Genomic DNA, 22,796 nt, shown 5'->3' on the forward strand with positions numbered 1-22,796 from the left:
AAACTGGAACGTGGACTGGATTTTGGCTCCCCTTAGGCCCTCTAGTTGGGCGCCGTCCTGTAGGGCGCAGCCTGCGTCCTCATTCATAGAGGTCCTGTGGGAATTCTAGGCCTTGGATCAAGAAGCCTGAACATTATGTGCGTGATAGGCATCCTTTTCATCCGTGAAGAAGCACATTGGTTCTTCCATCCTGGGCCTCTGTTCCTGCTTTCTCACTGATACCACATTTAGTCCTACCCTGTGCCCCATTCTTCTCACTTCCTCTGTGCTTGCTGGGTAGCCTTGTTGTGGGAATTCAGTGGTTTGAAAGGGGGCCAACTGCCACTTGGCCTACTTAGTTTACAGGAGAGGCAGGCACGTGCCTGGCACTGGAGCCCACAGGCAGGGCCCATGCTGTGCTCTGGGAGCTGCCCACTGGGCCTTGAGGGAACTTTTGTCATTCTCAACTTTTCTGACATTCTTGACCTTTTCTGACAAGTGCAGTCTAGCAACAGCTTTTGTGGTATTATCAACAGCACAATGCTTCGCCCACAGCAAGCGTGCCATGATGAAGAAACTATCAGTTGATGTGGGGACTTTTAAGATGCCTTATATTCTAAGTTGTATCATAGCTTCATTTCATTGCTAATTTTTAAAAATTAGTGATGATTTTCTTTGAGAGTGTTATTTTCTTTGACAGACACTTTTATTTTAATACTAGTATCATTTACAAAAAAAATTTCATTATAATTGCCGGGAAGATTGAAAGATTGCAGTGGGTTGTGATCAGTTTTCCCTGATGTAAGGGGAGATCATGGTTTCTGAACTGTACACAAGGGAATCTCCTGTATGCACTGCCTATTTACAGACAGCTGTAGAGGCACAGAACAAGAATCAGTTTTGACACTCAGATTTCTAAAGCCCAAGGAAAAATTTCACCCTCTCTAGGGGGCTTTCCCTGATAACCTCATTAAAAGATTACCTTCATCTCCTCTGACTTCATGGGACCACATATATTAGAAAGCATTAAATTTGGGATGGTGCGATATTTTAGAATGTGTATTGAAGTAATTCCTTAATAACCTGTAGAGGGCAAAAAGTAAACTGATTAAGTCTGTATTTAAGTAACTTTTCATGTATCTTCTGTAATATCAAAAACAGCCTTAAGTGTTCTTCAGTGTATGTTTCTTCAAAATGATATTAGGGTTGCAGCCTGGTCTCAAACAGTATGATTTCCTTAGTATAGAAAGTATAATCCTGTGCTTGGGTGTAGTCCTCAGAAAATGAGGTAACCATAGGATAGCTGTTGAGCTTTGACAGGTTGGGAGATGATGCCAAGGTGGAGATGCACAAATGTATTTTTAAGTTTGCATGCCTTGTTTGTCAATAAAGAAAGGGAAGAATATCTTTCCGTGTTCCCTAAAAACTTTTCCTCATTCATAAAAAATACTATTTGAGATAATATTCCTAAATAAAATTAGGAATTGATTTAACTTGATACTCTTTTACAAAAGATTTCTAATAATTAAAAGAAATGAACACTGCGTTATTTTTTAGCACACTTTTTTTTTCAGTTTATAACACAGTCATTTTTGTGGGGGGTATGTTTTAGGGCATCATTCAGAAGATAGTGGACAGTCACAAAGTAAAGCACGTGGCCTGCTATGGATTCCGACTCAGTCACCTGCGGTCAGAGGAGGTTCACTGGCTCCATTTGGATATGGGTGTTTCCAATGTGAGGGAGAAGTATGAACTTGCACACCCACCAGAGGAGTGGAAGTAAGATTACAAACCTACTTTGGTGTGACTGGTTTGTTTGTGCCTATGAAAAACATTTACGAGAATGTGTAAATGTGCTTGATGTTCACACTGATTATCATCACTATGCCTGTATAAATAAGGTTGGCTAGTAATTACCTGTCAGTGATCTTTTCTAGACTTCTGTTTAGTCTGTCTTTGGGGCATCGTTAAATCTTGATATGATTTCTTTCTGTGATGCTAGTCACACTTCTCTTTTCAGTGTTACTTTGTTTCCACTTCTGACTTGAACTCACCCTTTTATTCTTTTGACTTTCTGATGTTATCATTCTTTTGTATGCTAAAACTTGATGATGTGCCCATGAAAATATCACCTAATTACCTTATTAGCAGGCTATATGACTTACTTTATTGTGCCCTGTAATCTACAGCTGTGCCTCAAAAAGTGAATGTGTATTTATGTTCACTTAGAACATTAAAATTAGTAAGTGATTTTTTAGTGACTCATGTACTTAACATTAATGAAACTGAAATTATACTAAGGTGAATTCAAAGAATTCCTGATTGTCCTTTCTCTGGTACTGTCCCAATTTATTCATTTATTTTTGCTATTATGGAAACCAGGATGTTAGCAGGAAATCATATATCTAAAATTCTTATCCAGAGTAATATAACTTATAAAAATGGGCTTCTGGGTGGGCCACCTTGGCTCACCGGCAGAGTTCTCGCCTGCTGTGCCAGAGACCTGGGTTCGTTTCCTGGTGCCTGCCCATGCAAAAATAAAAGAGGGGGGGGCTTCCTCTACAGGTGTCCTTATTTTTATAGAAAAAGCTACAGAAATAAAGATGATTATCAATTGAAGAGATCATTCAATTGTCAGTAACTTTTCAGTCTGAAGATCCAAGAGATGTTTTAAAAGAAAAACAAACATGGTTAGGAGAATAAATCTTTAGCTGAATAAAGTCTTATTCCAGTTACATTTTTTAACAAAGAAATACAGTTGTATTTTCAAATTTATCAAATAGCTGACAGATGCTCTTTGAAAATGTTCGTAGGTTGACTTATTTCAGTGGCTACAAAAGATGTGACCTACAATTATTTAGTCAAGTAAGTAAATGTTATAAAATTAGTTAAGGATATTCTAAAGTTAGTTAAAAATGCCTGCAGATATTTTATTTGACACAGTTCATCTTCTTAATATATATGGACATTCAGATTTAACCACATCAGATGATATTCTTAACATGGTGCTTTGCCTGTAGTAAGTGCTCAGTAAAACGCTTGTTGAATCTCAGTGTCCCAACTCAGAGGCTTTGATTTTATCCTTTTTTTTTTATCATTAATTAACGGAAAAAAAGAAATTAACCCAACATTTAGAAATCATACCATTCTACATATGCAATCAGTAATTCTTAACATCATCACATAGATGCATGATCATCGTTTCTTAGTACATTTGCATCGGTTTAGAAGAACTAGCAACACAACCGAAAAAGATATAGAATGTTAATATAGAGAAAAAAATAAAAGTAATAATAATAGTAAAAAAAAAAAAACCAAACAAAAAAAAACCCTATAGCTCAGATGCAGCTTCATTCAGTGTTTTAACATGATTACTTTACAATTAGGTATTATTGTGCTGTCCATTTTTGAGTTTTTGTATCTAGTCCTGTTGCACAGTCTGTATCCCATCAGCTCCAATTACCCATTATCTTACCCTGTTTCTAACTCCTGCTGGACTCTGTTACCAATGACATATTCCAAGTTTATTCTCAAATGTCCGTTCACATCAGTGGAACCATACAGTATTTGTCCTTTAGTTTTTGGCTAGACTCACTCAGCATAGTGTTCTCTAGGTCCATCCATGTTATTACATGCTTCATAATTTTATCCTGTCTTAAAGCTGCATAATATTCCATCGTATGTATATACCACAGTTTGTTTAGCCACTCGTCTGTTGATGGACATTTTGGCTGTTTCCATCTCTTTGCAATTGTAAATAACGCTGCTATAAACATTGGTGTGCAAATGTCCGTTTGTGTCTTTGCCCTTAAGTCCTTTGAGTAGATACCTAGCAATGGTATTGCTGGGTCGTATGGCAATTCTATATTCAGCTTTTTGAGGAACCGCCAAACTGCCTTCCACAGTGGTTGCACCATTTGACGTTCCCACCAACAGTGGATAAGCGTGCCTCTTTCTCCGCATCCTCTCCAGCACTTGTCATTTTCTGTTTTGTTGATAATGGCCATTCTGGTGGGTGTGAGATGATATCTCATTGTGGTTTTGATTTGCATTTCTCTAATGGCCAGGGACATTGAGCATCTCTTCATGTGCTTTTTGGCCATTTGTATTTCCTCTTCTGAGAGGTGTCTGTTCAAGTCTTTTTCCCATTTTGTAATTGGGTTGGCTGTCTTTTTGTTGTTGAGTTGAACAATCTCTTTATAAATTCTGGATACTAGACCTTTATCTGATATGTCATTTCCAAATATTATCTCCCATTGTGTAGGCTGTCTTTCTACTTTCTTGATGAAGTTCTTTGATGCACAAAAGTGTTTAATTTTGAGGAGCTCCCATTTATTCATTTCTTTCTTCAGTGCTCTTGCTTTAGGTTTAAGGTCCATAAAACCGCCTCCCATTGTAAGATTCATAAGATATCTCCCTACATTTTCCTCTAACTGTTTTTTTTGTTTTTTATTAACGGAAAGAAAAAAAAAAAAGAAATTAACCCAACATTTAGAAATCATACCATTCTACATATGCACTCAGTAATTCTTAACATCATCACATAGATGCATGATCATCGTTTCTTAGTACATTTGCATCAGTTTAGAGGAACTAGCAACACAACAAAAAAAGATATAAAATGTTAATATAGAGAAAAGAAATAAAAGTAGTAATAATAGTAAATAAAAAAAAAAAAAACCCTATAGCTCAGATGCAGCTTCATTCAGTGTTTTAACATGATTACATTACAATTAGGTATTATTGTGCTGTCCATTTTTGAGTTTTTATATCTAGTCCTGTTGCACAGTCTGTATCCCTTCAGCTTCAATTACCCATTATCTTACCCTGTTTCTAACTCCTGCTGGACTCTGTTACCAAGGACATATTTCAAGTTTATTCTCGAATGTCCGTTCACATCAGTGGGACCATACAGTATTTGTCCTTTAGTTTTTGGCTAGACTCACTCAGCATAATATTCTCTAGGTCCATCCATGTTATTACATGCTTCATAAGTTTATCTTGTCTTAAAGCTGCATAATATTCCATCGTATGTATATACCACAGTTTGTTTAGCCACTCGTCTGTTGATGGACATTTTGGCTGTTTCCATCTCTTTGCAATTGTAAATAACGCTGCTATAAACATTGGTGTGCAAATGTCCGTTTGTGTCTTTGCCCTTAAGTCCTTTGAGTAGATACCTAGCAATGGTATTGCTGGGTCGTATGGCAATTCTATATTCAGCTTTTTGAGGAACCGCCAAACTGCCTTCCACAGTGGTTGCACCATTTGACGTTCCCACCAACAGTGGATAAGCGTGCCTCTTTCTCCGCATCCTCTCCAGCACTTGTCATTTTCTGTTTTGTTGATAATGGCCATTCTGGTGGGTGTGAGATGATATCTCATTGTGGTTTTGATTTGCATTTCTCTAATGGCCAGGGACATTGAGCATCTCTTCATGTGCCTCTTGGCCATCCGTATTTCCTCTTCTGGTAGGTGTCTTTTTCCCATTTTGTAATTGGGTTGGCTGTCTTTTTGTTGTTGAGTTGAACAATCTCTTTATATATTCTGGATACTAGACCTTTATCTGATATGTCATTTCCAAATGTTATCTCCCATTGTGTAGGCTGTCTTTCTACTTTCTTGATGAAGTTCTTTGATGCACAAAAGTGTTCAATTTTGAGGAGCTCCCATTTATTCATTTCTTTCTTCAGTGCTCTTGCTTTAGGTTTAAGGTCCATAAAACCGCCTCCAGTTGTAAGATTCATAAGATATCTCCCTACATTTTCCTCTAACTGTTTTATGGTCTTAGACCTAATGTTTAGATCTTTGATCCATTTTGAGTTAACTTTTGTATAAGATGTGAGATATGGGTCTTCTTTCATTCTTTTACGTATGGATATCCAGTTCTCTAGGCACCATTTATTGAAGAGACTGTTCTGTCCCAGGTGAGTTGGCTTGACTGCCTTATCAAAGATCAAATGTCTATCGATAGATGGGAGGGTCTGTATCTGAGCACTCTATTCGATTCCATTGGTCGATGTATCTATCTTTATGCCAATACCATGCTGTTTTGATCACTGTGGCTTCATAATATGCCTTAAAGTCAGGCAGTGCGAGACCTCCAACTTCGTTTTTTTTCCTCAAGATGTTTTTAGCAATTCGAGGCACCCTGCCCTTCCAGATAAATTTGCTTATTGGTTTTTCTATTTCTGAAAAATAAGTTGTTGGGATTTTGATTGGTATTGCATTGAATCTGTAAATCAATTTAGGTAGGATTGACATCTTAACTATATTTAGTCTTCCAATCCATGAACACGGTATGCCCTTCCATCTATTTAGGTCTTCTGTGATTTCTTTTAACAGTTTTTTGTAGTTTTCTTTATATAGGTTTTTAGTCTCTTTAGTTAAATTTATTCCTAGGTATTTTATTCTTTTAGTTGCAATTGTAAATGGGGTTCGTTTCTTGATTTCCCCCTCAGCTTGTTCATTGCTAGTGTATAGAAATGCTACAGATTTTTGAATGTTGATCTTGTAACCTGCTACTTTGCTGTACTCATTTGTTAGCTCTAGTAGTTTTGTTGTGGATTTTTCTGGGTTTTCGACGTATAGTATCATATCGTCTGCAAACAGTGATAGTTTTACTTCTTCCTTTCCAATTTTGATGCCTTGTATTTCTTTTTCTTGTCTAATTGCTCTGGCTAGAACCTCCAACACAATGTTGAATAATAGTGGTGATAGTGGACATCCTTGTCTTGTTCCTGATCTTAGGGGGAAAGTTTTCAATTTTTCCCCATTGAGGATGATATTAGCTGTGGCTTTTTCATATATTCCCTCTATCATTTTAAGGAAGTTCCCTTGTATTCCTATCTTTTGAAGTGTTTTCAACAGGAAAGGATGTTGAATCTTGTCAAATGCCTTCTCTGCATCAATTGAGATGATCATGTGATTTTTCTGCTTTGATTTGTTGATATGGTCTATTACATTAATTGATTTTCTTATGTTGAACCATCCTTGCACACCTGGGATGAATCCTACTTGGTCATGATGTATAATTCTTTTAATGTGTTGTTGGATACGATTTGCTAGAATTTTATTGAGGATTTTTGCATCTGTATTCATTAGAGAGATTGGTCTGTAGTTTTCTTTTTTTGTAATATCTTTGCCTGGTTTTGGTATGAGGGTGATGTTGGCTTCATAGAATGAATTAGGTAGTTTTCCCTCCACTTCAATTGTTTTGAAGAGTTTGAGGAGAGTTGGTACTAATTCTTTCTGGAATGTTTGATAGAATTCACATGTGAAACCGTCTGGTCCTGGATTTTTCTTTTTAGGAAGCTTTTGAATGACTGATTCAATTTCTTTACTTTTGATTGGTTTGTTGAGGTCATCTATTTCTTCTTGAGTCAAAGTTGGTTGTTCATGTCTTTCCAGGAACCCATCCATTTCATCTAAATTGTTGTATTTATTAGCGTAAAGTTGTTCATAGTATCCTGTTATTACCTCCTTTATTTCTGTGAGGTCAGTAGTTATGTCTCCTCCTCCGTTTCTGATTTTATTTATTTGCATCCTCTCTCTTCTTCTTTTTGTCAATCTTGCTAAGGGCCCATCAATCTTACTGATTTTGTCATAGAACCAACTTCTGGTCTTATTGATTTTCTCTATTGTTTTCAATTTCATTTATTTCTGCTCTAATCTTTGTTATTTCTTTCCTTTTGCTTGCTTTGGGATTAGTTTGCTGTTCTTTCTCCAGTTCTTCCAAGTGGACAGTTAATTCCTGCATTTTTGCCTTTTCTTCTTTTCTGATATAGGCATTTAGGGCAATAAATTTCCCTCTTAGCACTGCCTTTGCTGCGTCCCATAAATTTTGATATGTTGTGTTTTCGTTTTCATTCGCCTCGAGGTATTTACTAATTTCTTTTGCAATTTCTTCTTTGACCCACTTGTTGTTTAAGAGTGTGTTGTTGAGCCTCCATGTATTTATGAATTTTCTGGCACTCCGCCTATTATTGATTTCCAACTTCATTCCTTTATGATCCGAGAAAGTGTTGTGTATGATTTCAATCTTTTTAAATTTGTTAAGACTTGCTTTGTGACCGAGCATATGGTCTATCTTTGAGAATGATCCATGAGCACTTGAGAAAAAGGTGTATCCTGCTGTTGTGGGATGTAATGTCCTATGAATATCTGTTAAGTCTAGCTCATTTATTGTAGTATTCAGATTCTGTACTTCTTTATTGATCCTCTGTTTAAATGTTCTGTCCATTGATGAGAGTGGGGAATTGAAGTCTCCAACTATTATGGTATATGTGTCTGTTTCCCTTTTCAGTGTTTGCAGTGTATTCCTCACGTATTTTGGGGCATCTGGTTCGGTGCGTAAATATTTATGATTGTTATGTCTTCTTGTTTAATTGTTCCTTTTATTAGTATATAGTGTCCTTCTTTGTCTCTTTTAACTGTTTTACATTTGAAGTCTAATTTGTTGGATATTGGTATAGCCACTCCTGTTCTTTTCTGGTTGTTATTTGCATGAAATATCTTTTCCCAACCTTTCACTTTCAACCTATGTTTATCTTTGGGTCTAAGATGTGTTTCCTGTAGACAGCATATAGAAGGATTCTGTTTTTTAATCCATTCTGCCAGTCTGTGTCGTTTGATTGAGGAATTCAGTCCATTAACATTTAGTGTTATTACTGTTTGGATAATATTTTCCTCTACCATTTTGCCTTTTGTATTATATATATCATATCTGACTTTCCTTCTTTCTACACTCTTCTCCATACCTCTCTCTTCTGTCTTTTCGTATCTGACTCTAGTGCTCCCTTTAGTAGTTCTTGCAGAGCTGGCCTCTTGGTCACAAATTCTCTCAGTGACTTTTTGTCTGAGAATGTTTTAATTTCTCCCTCATTTTTGAAGGACAATTTTGCTGGATATAGGAGTCTTGGTTGGCAGTTTTTCTCTTTTAGTAATTTAAATATATCATCCCACTGTGTTGTAGCTTCCATGGTTTCTGCTGAGAAATCTACACATAGTCTTATTGGGTTTCCCTTGTATGTGATGGATTGTTTTTCTCTTGCTGCTTTCAAGATCCTCTCTTTCTCTTTGACCTCTGACATTCTAACTAGTAAGTGTTGGAGAACGCCTGTTTGGGTCTAATGTGTTTGGGGTGCGCTGCACTTCTTGGATCTGTATATTTAGGTCTTTCATAAGAGTTGGGAAATTTTCCGTGATAATTTCTTCCATTAGTTTTTCTCCTCCTTTTCCCTTCTCTTCTCCTTCTGGGGCACCCACAACACATATATTTGTGCAGTTCATATTGTCATTGAGTTCCCTGATACCCTGTTCAAATTTTTCCATTCTTTTCCCGATAGTTTCTGTTTCTTTTTGGAATTCAGATATGCCATCCTCCAAATCACTAATTCTATCTTCTTTCTCTTTAAATCTATCATTGTAGGTATCCATTGTTTTTTCCATGTTTTCTACTTTATCCTTCACTTCCATAAGTTCTGTGATTTGTTTTTTCAGTTTTTCTATTTCTTCTTTTTGTTCAACCCATGTCTTCTTCATGTCCTCCCTCAATTTATCAATTTCGTTTTTGAAGAGGTTTTCCATTTCTGTTCGTATATTCAGCATTAGTTGTTTCAGCTCCTGTATCTCATTTGAACTATTGGTTTGTTCCTTTGACTGGGCCAAATTTTCAATTTTCTGAGCGTGAATCGTTATCTTCTGCTGACGTCTGAGCATTTAGTCAGATTTCCCTGGGTGTTGAACCCAACAGGTTGAAAGATTTTTCTGTGAAATCTCTGGGTTCTGTTTTTCTTATCCTGCCCAGTAGCAGGCGCTCATGGCACACGTTTGTCTACGGATCCCACCAGTAAAAGGTGCTGTGGGTCCTTTAACTTTGGAAAACTCTCGCCGTTGGGGAGGTTCGCCAGCCGATGCAGCTTGGAAGAGGGCCACCGGCCCGGGGGTCCGAACGTGGGGAGGGTCGCTGGCTGCCTTAGCCCGGGAGAGCGCCCGTCCGAATTTCCTAGTCAGTCCGGGGCACCGTGCGTGGCGGGAGGGCGCCAGCCGTCGTGGCCTGGGAGAGTGCACTGTTCCCAGCCGGACCTGGGAGTCACGTGTTTGGAAGGGACACCCCTGGTCACCATTCTCCACGGCCTGGGAATTTCCAATCCAATTTTCTCAGTTTATCCAGTGGGGCGCGCCTGGTTGGGGCACCAGCCGCCGCGGCTTGAGGGGACTGCCTGCCCAATTCTGCCAGCCGGCCTGGGACGGAGGGTCGGAGGGACTCCGGCCACTTGCCGCCCCGCCCGGGGAAGCCCACGCCCCTTGACGATCTCACCGGAGCATGTTCTCTAGCCAGTCTGCGGTTCCAGGATGGGGTATGCTGTCTTTTGATCTCTGTCGTGGCTCCGGGAGCTGTTTTGTATTGTTTCTACTCCCCTAGTAGCTGTTCTGGAGGAGGAAAGGTGAGGATGGCAAGGCTGTCGAGGACGGTGGCGGAGGAGCCGGTGAACGCGGAAAAGGGCACGGTGGCGGTTGGAGAGCTGCTGGAGTAGGAGGAGAAAGGGAAGGATAAGATGGCGGATGGAGAACTGCCGGAGCAGAAGGGAAAAGAGAAGGGCAAGATGGCGGTGGGCGCGCTGACAGAGAAGGGGGAAGAGGAGGTCTAGATGGCGGCGGGAGTGCCGGCGGAGAAGGGGGAAGAGGAGGGCTAGATAGCGGCGGGAGCACCGGCGGAGATGGGGGAAGAGGAGGGCTAGATGGCGACGGAAGCGCCGGCGGAGAAGGGGGAAGAGGAGGGCTCGATGGCGGCGGGAGCGCTGGCGGAGAAAGAGGAAGAGGAGGGTTAGATGGCGGCGGGCTTTTTTGTCTTTTTTAAACTAATTCATTCTACCTTATCCCAAGCGAAACTGTGTAAGTGTTCGTTTGCTTAATGGAGCCTGAATCTTCAAAAAGTAAAAAAAAAAAAAAATAGACTGGGTTAGATAGAATCTCTCATAGGGCAACCTTGCTAGAATGCAATCTAAGGAGGATGCTGCTACTGCTGCTTCTACAAAGTCTATGATGATGATGGTGATGACAATGACAAATATAGTATCAGCTGATGGTTACTGAGTGGTTGGCTCTGTGCCAGCAACCATAGAGAGTAAATACTGTTATCTCTGTTTTTACAGAGAGAGAAATAATCAAAGAAATTGAGCAAGTTGTAGTCATATAAGTAGCTTGTGACACAGCTTTGATTTTGGTTTCTAAAATCAATACCTATCTCAATAGGAATAATGTAGTTTTAGAAACTCTTGAGAATTTACTTTGGTTTATGAGATCTGTGAAGGTTGCATGGATAGTAAATAGAGGAAAAAAATGTGATCAGAGACAACTCGTGTACATGGTATTTTCAAGAGTGCAGTACTGATTGCTCTATATGCTTAAAAAGAATAGAATCTAAAAATATCAATATGAGTTGGGAGACAGTCAAAAATAACCAAGCAGATTTATAAAGTAACCAGATAGAAATCAATGGACAAAAGCGTATTAGACATACCTGAAAAAAGTAAACAAGAAGATGGATCTGAATATTGCCAAAGCAACATAGAGATGAAAAAATGGAAAATATGAAAGCAAGGTGATGTAATCTGAAGACTGAGAAGTCCTGACCTATTTCTTAATAGAAAGAATAAGGAAATATCTGAATAAATAATAGCTGAAGATTTTCTAAAATTAATGAATGACATCATTCCTCAAATACAGAATTGACATCAAATCCCAAACATCATTAATAAAACTAAATCCACACTTAGGCACATTGTAGCAAAATAACATTGTACCGTAGAAAAAGGGAGAAATTTAGACTTCGCAACAGCAGTGATAGATGCTAAGAAAATGGTGGATAAAAGGTTCAAAATGGTGAAGAAAAAAAAGTAACTGATAACTTGTATTTGTTTATCCAGTTAAATTATTATTCAGTAACAGGGTGATATAGAAATGTTTTCCTTACAGAGTTTACTGCCAAAGGATCTCTGACAACTATAGCTTGAGAAAAAAAAAGAGAAAAGATCTAAGAAGGAACATTTGAGAGGCCAGAAGGAATGTCAATACCCACAAAAGTAAATTCTAAATAGGCGCTAACTCTGTAAAACAAAAATAAGTGATTGTTGATATTAAAAAATGTAGAACTAAAATGCTGGATAGTAGCATATGTGTCAGAATAGCATAAGTGTCATAAGTCAGCTAAGTCTTAAAATTATATATTAGGCTACCTGTTAAAACATTAGGAATACGTTTCATAACTAAAACGGGGTGGGTAAATACAGAAAAAGTCATAAAAGGGACAAGAATAAACAAAAAAAGGAAGTGTGGGAAAATGGGGTAAATGAAGTATGAGTAGGATTTTAGAAATAAACACCAATCTACTAAAAGTAAATGTTAGTGGTCTAAGCTTGCTAGTCAAAAGGTAGAGGTTATTATTATAAAAAATTTTCATGATTAGTATAAAATAAGTTTACAAACCACTATTAGGTCCTGCCTGATTTTCAGCTTGAAAAATTCTTACATAAGTAGCGGAGGGAATGAAGTTTTTACCAGGCAGATAAGTATTAGGAAAAAATAAACGAGTTGATTGGTACTGGTATGTTAATATTCTCTGAAAAATACTTCAAGACAAAAAAGCATTATAAGGAATATAAAGGGTTACTTTGTAATGAAAGTTTCAATTCACTGGAAATTTAATAAGTACGGAAGTAGATATAACTCTTAAACTTGAAAGTTCTTAAAGACATTCCTCAAAATGTATAAAGCAAAAATATTAATAATACCTCTCCTAATTATTGAGAAAGAAAGAACATAAAAATAGTACGAAATAAGTAATTGATTTGAATTATGGATTTCACAGTTCTTTCTAATGCGGAAATACAGGATTTTGCATATAACAGTATATTTCTGAATTAAAAAGCACACTTCTAAATGATTTATGATTCAAAGGAAGACACCCAACTTGCTGATGGTCTGGCTTGATTTTTTTTTTTTTTAAATTCTAAACCTACGAAAGGTTCTTTGTAGAAGTATTATCTGAGATATTTGTCACAACTAATCATTTCCTCCTTTCTTATATAATTGATTTATTTCACTTGATACCATACTCTTCTGATTTTCTTCCTGTTTCATTGACCACTAAGATTCGGTCTCGCCTTGCTTAGCCGTTAAAGTTTACGGTGTTCCAGTGACCTCTTTTCTTTTCTTTGTACCTTTCCTAGACCTGCCTTTGGCAATAGAGTTACACATGAAATTGGATGTACACAGGGAAACCAATAAACAAATTACTGCAGTAACCCAGGCAAAAGTCATAAAAGATGAGGAACGAGGGAAGTAGCAATAGCAGTGAGCTGACACAGTATGCTAAGAGCTTTCTAAAAGTAGACTTTGGTGAGGAAACCTCCTCATCACAATTAGAGCAAACTCTAAAATTTGACCATCTCACAGTCCTCATCTCTTTGTGCTGTTCCTCCGCTTCCACTCTAGCTATGTTGGTCTCTTTGACATTTCAGTTTTCCATTTACCTCTTTAATATATATTGGGATCCTTTTCATAAATATTCAGTTGGAATTTAATTTGGTGATTTCCTTTTTGCCAACTTTCTTCCTTGTTCAAGAGTATATACTACTCCATCTTAACTTAGTCTTCCTTATCTCACCTCCCTTTCTGGTTTTACCTTGTAGAACATTTCACTTAATTCTGCTCCAGCCATACTGGTTTTCTTATGGTTGTGGGACAAGCCAAGCTTAGTACTCAGTTGCGGCCTTTGAATATGGACCTCCATTTACTTTGGGCAGGCACTCAATAAACACCACTTCCCCAAGGCCTTCTCTGGCCCTTCTGTCTAAAGAGCTCAGTCTCTGCTTGCGAGTCCATGGTTCTTCAGTCGCTCATTCTTTCTATTTATATATACATCATATTGTTTGTTATATTCTTTTTCTCTCTCAGTAACTTTGTCTTACTCACGTCAGTATTCCTGGTACCTAGTCATACTGGATATAGGTGGAGGTGGCACCCAATAAAAATTTGTGGCGTGGACATTGAATAAGTGAATGTATAGATAATATAATTGTTAAAAAAAGCCCAGAGGGGGAATAATATGATGATGTAGGGGCTTATATTCAACTAGGAACCTATCAGTTTTAGTTTATATTAATCATAATATTACTTTATTAACACATCCTGGTTAGTATGTACCAGACATTTTGCAAAGCACTTCACATCTTTTTTCTTTTAAAATAATTTCAAATTTATAAGACAGTTACAAAAATAATACAAACCCCATGTAGAGAGAATTTCAACATACTTCTATCTCCCTGGTGCCCAGATAGAATTTTTAGCATTTTAACACATTTGCCATTTCTTTCTTTTATTCTTTCTTCCATCCTCCCTCCCTATCTTCCTTCTTTCGATCCCCTCCCCTTCTCTCCCCTCTTCCTTTCCTTTATTCTTTCTTCTTTTTACATATGTACAATATAAGCTTTCCCATCTCAGCTCCTCCCCAGCATACAGTTCAGTGGGGTTCATCACATTTACAGCGTTGCAGTAAACCTTCCATTACTAAAACTTTCCCATCTCTACAAACGGATACCCTATATCCACTGTACTTTAAGTACCCATTCCTGTTGCCTACCCAGTCCCCTTACCCCCAGCAGCCTGAACTCTAATTTGTCTCTATGAGCGTGTGTTTTTGCTGATATTTTCTTTGTAGATACCATGGGGCTTAAATTTAACATCCTAAATCTATAATTATCTTGTTTGTTTTGACACCAACTTAACTTCCATATTATATACAACCTATATTCTGTAGCCTGCTGTTCCTCCACCTTTCTGTAGTTGTCACAAACTCTGTGTTTATACATCGAGATCCAAACCACTGATTTATCATTATATTTTATGCATTTACCCTTTAAATACCTGTAGGAAGTAAAAAGTGTTATAAACCAAAAACACACTGGCACTGGCTTTTGTATTTACCCGTGTTGTTACCCTCACTGGAGAGTTTTATTTCTTCATGCAGCTTTGATCTTTTTATCTATTGTCTTTTCCTTTCAATCTGCAGAACTTTCTAGCATCTCTTGTAGGGCTGGCTACTGGTAATGGACTACCTCAGCTTTTATTTATCTAAATGTCTTAATCTCATGTTCATTTTTTTTAATTTAATATTTTTATGAGAAATAAATAACACACACGTGGTGTAAAATCAGTAGCTTACAATATCATCATATAGTTGTATATTCGTCACTATGATAATTTTTAGAACATATGTATCATTCCAGAAAAAAGAAATAAAAAGAAAAAAAACTCATACATACCATACCCCTTACCCCTCCTTCTCATTGACCACTAGTATTTCCATCTACCCAATTTATTTTACCCCTTACCCTTCTTCATTATTTATTTGTTTTTTATCCATATTTTATTTTTTCAACTCATCTTTCCATACCCTGGCTAAAAAGAACATGAGACACAGGATTTCACAATCACAGAGTCACATTGTAAAAGCTATATTGTTATTCAATCATCTTCAAGAATCAAGGCTGCTGGAACACAGCTCAACAGTTTCAGGTATACTTCCCTCCAGCCTCTTCAATACACCATAAACTAAAAGGGGTATCTATATAATGCATAAGAATAACTCCAGGACAGCCTCTCAGCTCTGTTTGAAATTTCTCAGCCACTGAGACTTTTCTGTTTTTTTTCACTCAGACTTTAGTCTCATTTCTCTTTTCCCCGTTTTGTTTAAGAAGGCTTTCTCATTCCCGTGATGCTGGGTCCTGGCTTATTCCAGGATTTCTGTCCCACATTGCATGGAAATTTACACCCCTGGGAGTCATGTCCTACTTGATGGAGGAGGACAGTGAGTTCCTCTGCCGAGTTGCCTTAGAAAGGCCACATCTGAGCCCCAAGATGTTCTCTGGGGGTGACTCTTAGGCATGATACTGGCATAAAGATACATTGACCAATGGTATCTAATTGTGTGTTCAGAAATAGACCCTCTCTTCTTTGGACAGTTGATCTTTGTTAAGGCGGTCAAACCTGTGCACCTGAGACAAAGCAGCCTCTTCAATAAATGGTGCTTGGAGGACTGGATATCCATATGCAAAAGAATGAAGGAAGATCCGTCTGTTGCACCCTATATAAAAATTAACTCCAAAACCATCAAAGACCTAAACTTTAGAACTAAGACCATAATATGTTTAGAAGAAAATGTAGGGAAATATCTTATAAATCTTGTAATAAGAGGTGGTTTCCTTGATGTTACACCCAAAACACAAGCATTGAAAAAAGAAATAGATAAATGGGAACTGCTCAAAATTAAACACTTTTGTGCATCAAAGAGCTTTGTCAGGAAAGTAAAAATGCAGCCTATGCAATGGGAGACAATATTTGTCTTCCTCATTTTTGATAGCTTTACTAGATACGGAATTCTTGTTTGGCCATGTTTTGTTTTCAGCACTTTAAGTATGTCTTCCCACTATCTTTTTGCCTCCATGGTGTCCAGTGAGAAATCATTTAATCTTATTGAGCTTCCCTTATGTGTGACATTTTGCTTCTCTTTGCAGCTTTCAGAATTTTGTTCTTTATCTTTGACGTTCAACATTATAATTTGCCACAGCATTGGTCTGTTTGGGATTATCCTGTTTGTTGTTCATTGAGTGTTTGGATACGTATATTTTTGTTTTTCATTTAATTTGGTAAATTTTCAGCTATCTTTTTTTTTCCCCTTCCATATTTTCTCCGCTCCTTCCTCCCTGTCTCCTCCTTCTGTGACTTCCACAACATGTATATTGATATGCTTTATGGTACCGACAGTTTCCTCAGGTCTGTTCACTTCTCTTTATTCTTCTTTCTGCTTCTCATACTGAATGATTTCAATTGTTTTATCTTCAGGTTCACTAATTCTTTTCTTCTGACAGGTCCAGCTGCTGCTGAACCCTCTAGGGAATTTTTAAATTTCAGTTACTGTGGTCTTCAGCTCTTTTTGTTCCCTTTTCATATTTCTTTCTCTCTGTTGTTACTTTTTTTTGTTCATTTGTTGTTTTCCTGATTTCCTTGAGTTCTTTGCCCATGTTTTCCGTTAGCTCTTTGAGCATATTCAGTACTGTTTTTTAAAAGTCTTTACCTGCTATGTACCTGGTCTGGTCCTCCTCATTGATGGTTTCTAATGCTTTAATTTTCCTCTTTACCTGAAATACTACGTCTGTATCTTTGTATATTTCATAGTCTTTTGTTGAAACTTGACATTTTGTTATTTTAATATGTTATTGCTGAAATTTAGATTCTAAAGCATCTGTTCCTTAATCTTGTATCCGGGTAGGGTTATGACAGAGCTTTCCTTGAGTACCAGGAGGTAACCGCAAACAAAAGAATAAGGAAAAAAATAACCCACTTTTCCCAATCTTTGTACATTAACTTGTGCCAGTGCTCTCCTTCAGGACTCACACATCCGGTGACTTAGAAAATAGCTAGAGGCTAAAATATAGGGTCCTCCTGGATCTTTTTGATCCTCTCTGCAGTCATCTTATCTTGGGTGTGCACCTAAAGCCCTCCTTTAAACACATACAAACATCTCCTCTTACCTAGACAACGGTTTCCTCATGGTCTCTAGCAATGCACTATATGTCCTACAGCCAGCAGTCCCTTGCCCCAGGCAGCCACTTCACTGCTGTCCCACAGGGTTCTGTAGCAGAGCTCTGTGAGCTGCCTTCTACATGCAGAGCAAGTTCTGGGTCTGCAAGCCTATGAATATCCTGCTTCAGTACTTTAGGCTGCCACTAGTCACATCGTGCCATATATACATGCTTCCAGTACATGCACAAGCACTACTCTGTTCTCTCTGGAACCAGGATCATTGACCTGCTCTGGGAGGGTAGGGATGAGGAAGGACCAGCCTGGGCACCACAAGAACCTACTGCTTCTCAGAAGCCTTTGTTTTTTATTCAGTGCTTGTTTCTGCAAGTCTTTGACTGTTCTCTGGAGCTTTGTGAAAGATGTTTTCGCTAATTCTCACTGGCTATTCAAAGTATGGGGGTGGGTGGTGGGGGGTAAGTAGCCCTGAGCTATCTGACTTTACCATCTTAATTATAGCCTACTTGACAGCTCTTACCCCAGTTAATTTGTATTGTGATAGTCTTATCAAGAAGATTCTCTCCTTTTGCCATTTTAGTCATAAGAAAACTGTTGTTGGGAGAGGCCTAACTTTCCCAAGAGATTATGCAGCCTGAATTGGGTGGCAAAGTGGAAATTGAATTCATACATTTAGCTGTTTATTCTCTACTCCTGTCTTAGTTATGTAATTATAAGAGATAGAATATTTGATGACTTTTCTTTCATGAGCAGACATTGTCTCTCAGTTCATAGGTGCACTTGTGAGGGATGATTGTGGTTCTAGATTTAATTCTGAAAAGTAAGATGTTAATATTAAAACAGAAGTGCCAGGAATGGTCAGAATAAGTGGATATCAATGTCTATTTCTGTGAGAGCCTTAAAATTTAGGGTAAAATATTGTGTATATATCTGAGGTTAGGGTAGGTAAATTTTCTCAAGATCAAAAAAGTATATAAAAGAAAAGAATTGACTGTATTAAAAGATAATCACTTTTCAAACCTTTTAGTTAAGATCAAGTGTAAAGTTAAACAGTATTAAAGAAAAGACAAAAACAGGTTGTAAACTGGGAGAAGAGATTTGCAATACATGTATCCAAAAAAAGGACGGTATCAAGAGTATGTAAAGAACTTCTACCAATATGCACATTGCAGTCAACCCACAAAAGAAAAACAAAGTGGGCAAGAGACATGAGGTTTTCTGATAAAAGAGAAAACAAGTATGCTCCAGAATCATAGGAGAACATTATCAATTTTGTTAATGACTAGGAAAGTGCATATGTAGACCACAATGAGGTTCTATCTTACACCATTTGGTTGGCACAAAAGTAAGTTGTCTGACACCATCATTGGCCAGCGAGGATGTGGATCTACCAGTTCTTATGCCCACTGCTGGGAACCATTTGGAAAAGCATCTTAGCGCACTCTTCTGAAAGTTGAGTTTATTACATACCCTAAAATCCTGCAATTCTACTTCCAGTTATTTGCTCAACACACTCTTGTATTTCTTTGTAATAGAGATGCAAGAATGTTCATAGTGGTACTATTTACATACACGCACACACACACACACACACACACAAACCTAAAGCAAACCAAATAACTAATAATTAAGTCGATTGTGGAATATTCACACAGTGAAATGACATACAAGTCGGAATGAATATGCTACAGGTATGGGCTGCCATATGGGTGGATCTTGTTAGCAGCCCAGTACTGTGTAACGAGGTCCCAGCACAAAGTATTAATGTACTGAATGCTGCCAAAGTGTCCACTTTAAACTGCTTAAGTTTGTTTTATGTGAATTGTACCTCAATTAGAAAAAAAGTAAATCCTAGATGGTGACATACATCATAATAAGCTTCTAGTAAATTAAAAAGCAACAAAAACTATAAATAATATTGTTAGGAACACGTGGGATAAAACAATATAAAAAATATAACAAAGGAGTGATAAATTAGGTCTGAGGCCTGGACCTCTCTCCCCATTCCCCACAGAACCCTGAAAGACTCATGCTGCCCTTTAGGACTTGAGGCATTGTTTGAAAATCACTATTTTGTCTGCATGTGGGACCCTGCCTGTTCCTGGGCTCCTGGCGGGCCCCAGCTAGGTAGACAAGTTCAAGAGAACTTGAGTCGGCCAAAAAATGTTTAAATGACCATATCTGGGGGTGCAAGGGTAGTTCAGTGGTAGAATTCTCCCCTGCCAGGAGACCTGGGTTCAATTCCTGGCCCATGCACTTTACAAAAAACAAACAAGCAAACAAAACAAACAAAAACCAACTAAATAAAAATTCAACAAATGGTGCTAAATAGCAGGATACTCATATAGAAAAAGAATGAAATGAGACCCCTGCCATACAGCATACAAAAAGGAAAAATAAACATTAAATGACCATATCCTATGTAGATTATGATGCAACAAATCATATGCAGATTTGAGAGATTTCCATCAAACAGATTTAAAGTTTTACATTAGACAATTAAATTTTAGTTAATTTAGATAACTTATCTGGAACCATTTTGGAACATTCTGTTTTGCTTCTGTGCTAGATTATCGGGCATAACTAGACTGCAGGAACTTTTGGGAGAGATGGCTCAGTACTTTGTGATGCTGAATTCTGGGCTTTGAGGGCCAGATATATAGAGAGGGCTTCCTTGGCATTGTAAGAGGATGTGGGACTTTCCCCTCCAGGTCCTGCCTTTCTGGGCAAGTGAAAAAGAAAATCCTCTCAGTTGTTACCAGGATGGGGCTCATGTTTTCCTGCTTAGTGCTCCCCTGTCCACCACTGTTCAGCAGCTCCTCGCTCTGCAAGGCAACAGTGTTCTCCCGACCTCTGCAGGAGGAAATAAAGTCCTTATTGACAGGAAAGGTGTCCTTTTTCAAAGGTAAAATAAAATGAATCATGACAGATCAAGACTTTTTAGATTGCGTTTTTCTACAGTGTTCTTTGTTATCTTGCAAATGGCATTCTGCATATATCAAACTGAGGAATATTATTAAGAATTTGGAAAGAAATAAAGTGGTACCTTCTTAAACTGATGTTTCTGTAATTGTTTCTCTGAAGTCTTCCATTTGCAAAGATAGGAAATCTAGTGTTCGAAATAGTCAAGGAGCAACATAAATCTTAAATTGTCCGAGGAAAGCTAGAAATGTCTCTGGGGTCTATTAATTCAGCCTTGCTTGTATTGATAGAAAGATGGTCCCATCTCACGCCCACTCCCACCTGCATGGTCAGTGGAAATAACCCTCCATGAAGATGCAGTATATTTTTGCTATGGCTTCAAATTAGTACTGATACTTTCAGATATTTTAATTTGGAAAGTACAGTGTTTCATTGTTATGTTGGATTCAGCAAGTTCTTAAAATTTTTTTAAGCAGTAAGAGACTGTAGAGAGATACTGTGGGAGGCGATACTTTTGGGACTTCGAAATGGGCTGATTCTGTTATTAAACATTTACGTAGTGCTTCTGTACCAGACACTGACAGTATGGAGATGAGTAAGTTCCTCTCCATTGTCAACTTGGTTTTGCATTCCTTCCTGTAGAGTTTTTGAAATCTTAGATTCTTCACGATTAGCCCCTGTGCCCTTGTGCCCCTGTGATCGCCACCATCGCAGGTTGTAGTGACAGTGTATAGGAAGATGATAAAGAAAGCCCTACCTTTCGTTTTTATTAACCAGTTTCCTGGAATTAGTCTTATGCCCGCCCCGCCCCCGTCCTTTCTCCTGCAGCATTCCTTCCATGTTCTCCCCTCTCCCGCTTCCCTCCCATTCTCCTTTCTTCCCTTCACCCCTGTTCCTCAGCTTCCCCTCACCTGCCTTTTCCAGAATTCCTAGTTATATGGATCATTAGTTCCACAGTCCTCCCCCTTTGAAAAAATGCTGAAAATAATTGGAATTTAATGAGATAATGTACAAAAATATTCGTACTTTTCACAATATTAACTCTTCCCATCTTCAAATATGTCATATCACTTATTAATTTTATTTACACACATTCCTTGTCCAACAAACATCTGTCTCCTGTGTTGAATCAGCTTTTTTGTTTTGTATGTGTATTCATGTACTGCACATCTATTGTGTATTGTGTGCTATGAAGCATACATAGATAAAACTAGAAATTTTAAATGTATAAGATAAAGAAATAAAATTACTTTCACTGAAATTAATTAATGAGAACAATGTGATTGATTATGGTTCATTTAGGAAAAATCTTGGTTGAATAGTTTTGGTTACACTGATTCAGAGGTAAGAACTTTTTTATTTTTGAGAAATTAACATGTTAGAAAAATTTATAAGTTTTCAGATAGTTTTACAAGCAAGATTATGATTCAGTTTTGGTAATAAAGTCATGAATTGATGGAAATATTTCATACTTCTGTTTTTAAAATCCTAGCCATAGCATGACAGCATACTTTTAATTATTATTTTTTTACTCTAAGTTTTTGTTTTTGACTTTATTGAAATTTTCAGATATATACAAATGTACAGAATGGTTATAATGAACGCCTATATGCTTGTTACCCAGTTTCAACAATTATTAACTCATGTTCATTTTGTTTCCTACCTTCTTTCCAACCTCATATGATATCATTTCATTATATTGTTTCATCCATAAGTATTTTAGTTTAATGTTTGTAATGCTGGTTTCTCTACCTCAGCACTATTGACATTTTGGAATGAATAATTATTTCTCACAGGGTACTCTTCTGCCTTTTATGACCTCTACCCATTAGATGTTAGTTACCCCCGTCCCCCGTAGTAATAACCAAAAAATGTTTCCATCCCTACCACATGTCTTCCTGACAGGACAAGGTGGTTGGGTGGATGCTAAATTTACCTCTGTTGAGAACCTCTGCTCTAAAATTTAAGGACTTTTTCCCTGTGGCACCAACAATTTGACTAAATTATTAACATTTCCTAAAATTATTCTTAATTTCATAAACTCTACTCTCAGTGTTCAATTTTCTACTTGTTTAATAAATAACCTGAAAAATGTGTTGAAGGTTAATTATTTGAATTAGTATTTTAGGTCCAGAGACATTAGCGTAAATGTCTATTAAGTCTCTCGTAATCTACAAGGGCTGTTCGATTTCCCCGTTGCTCTCCAATTGCTATTGAGGGGAACTGATGCTTGTCCTATGAGTTTCCTGTACTCTGGGTTTTGCTGATGACATCCCTGTCCATTGTCTTTGTCT

General features: G+C 37.6%; 1 protein-coding gene across 20 annotated transcripts in view; it reads left to right on the plus strand.

Annotated features, from left to right (window-relative positions):
* Window positions 1-22,796, plus strand: part of PTK2 (protein tyrosine kinase 2) — a 404,029-nt gene that overhangs the window by 167,690 nt on the left and 213,543 nt on the right. For 19 of the 20 annotated variants that reach the window (XR_013178148.1, XM_077166685.1, XM_077166687.1 and 16 more), the window contains one exon: window positions 1,592-1,758. The exons of the other annotated variant lie outside the window; for it this stretch is intronic. Coding sequence is in view for 18 of the 19 variants with exons in the window: in XM_077166685.1 (XP_077022800.1) it covers window positions 1,592-1,758 (167 nt within the window). In the remaining variant the exon portion in view is untranslated. The remainder of the gene's footprint in view (window positions 1-1,591; window positions 1,759-22,796) is intronic. 20 annotated transcript variants of the gene reach the window in all.

The sequence above is a fragment of the Tamandua tetradactyla genome, chromosome 6 (genome assembly GCF_023851605.1).
Source record: "Tamandua tetradactyla isolate mTamTet1 chromosome 6, mTamTet1.pri, whole genome shotgun sequence".
Taxonomy (NCBI): domain Eukaryota; kingdom Metazoa; phylum Chordata; class Mammalia; order Pilosa; family Myrmecophagidae; genus Tamandua; species Tamandua tetradactyla.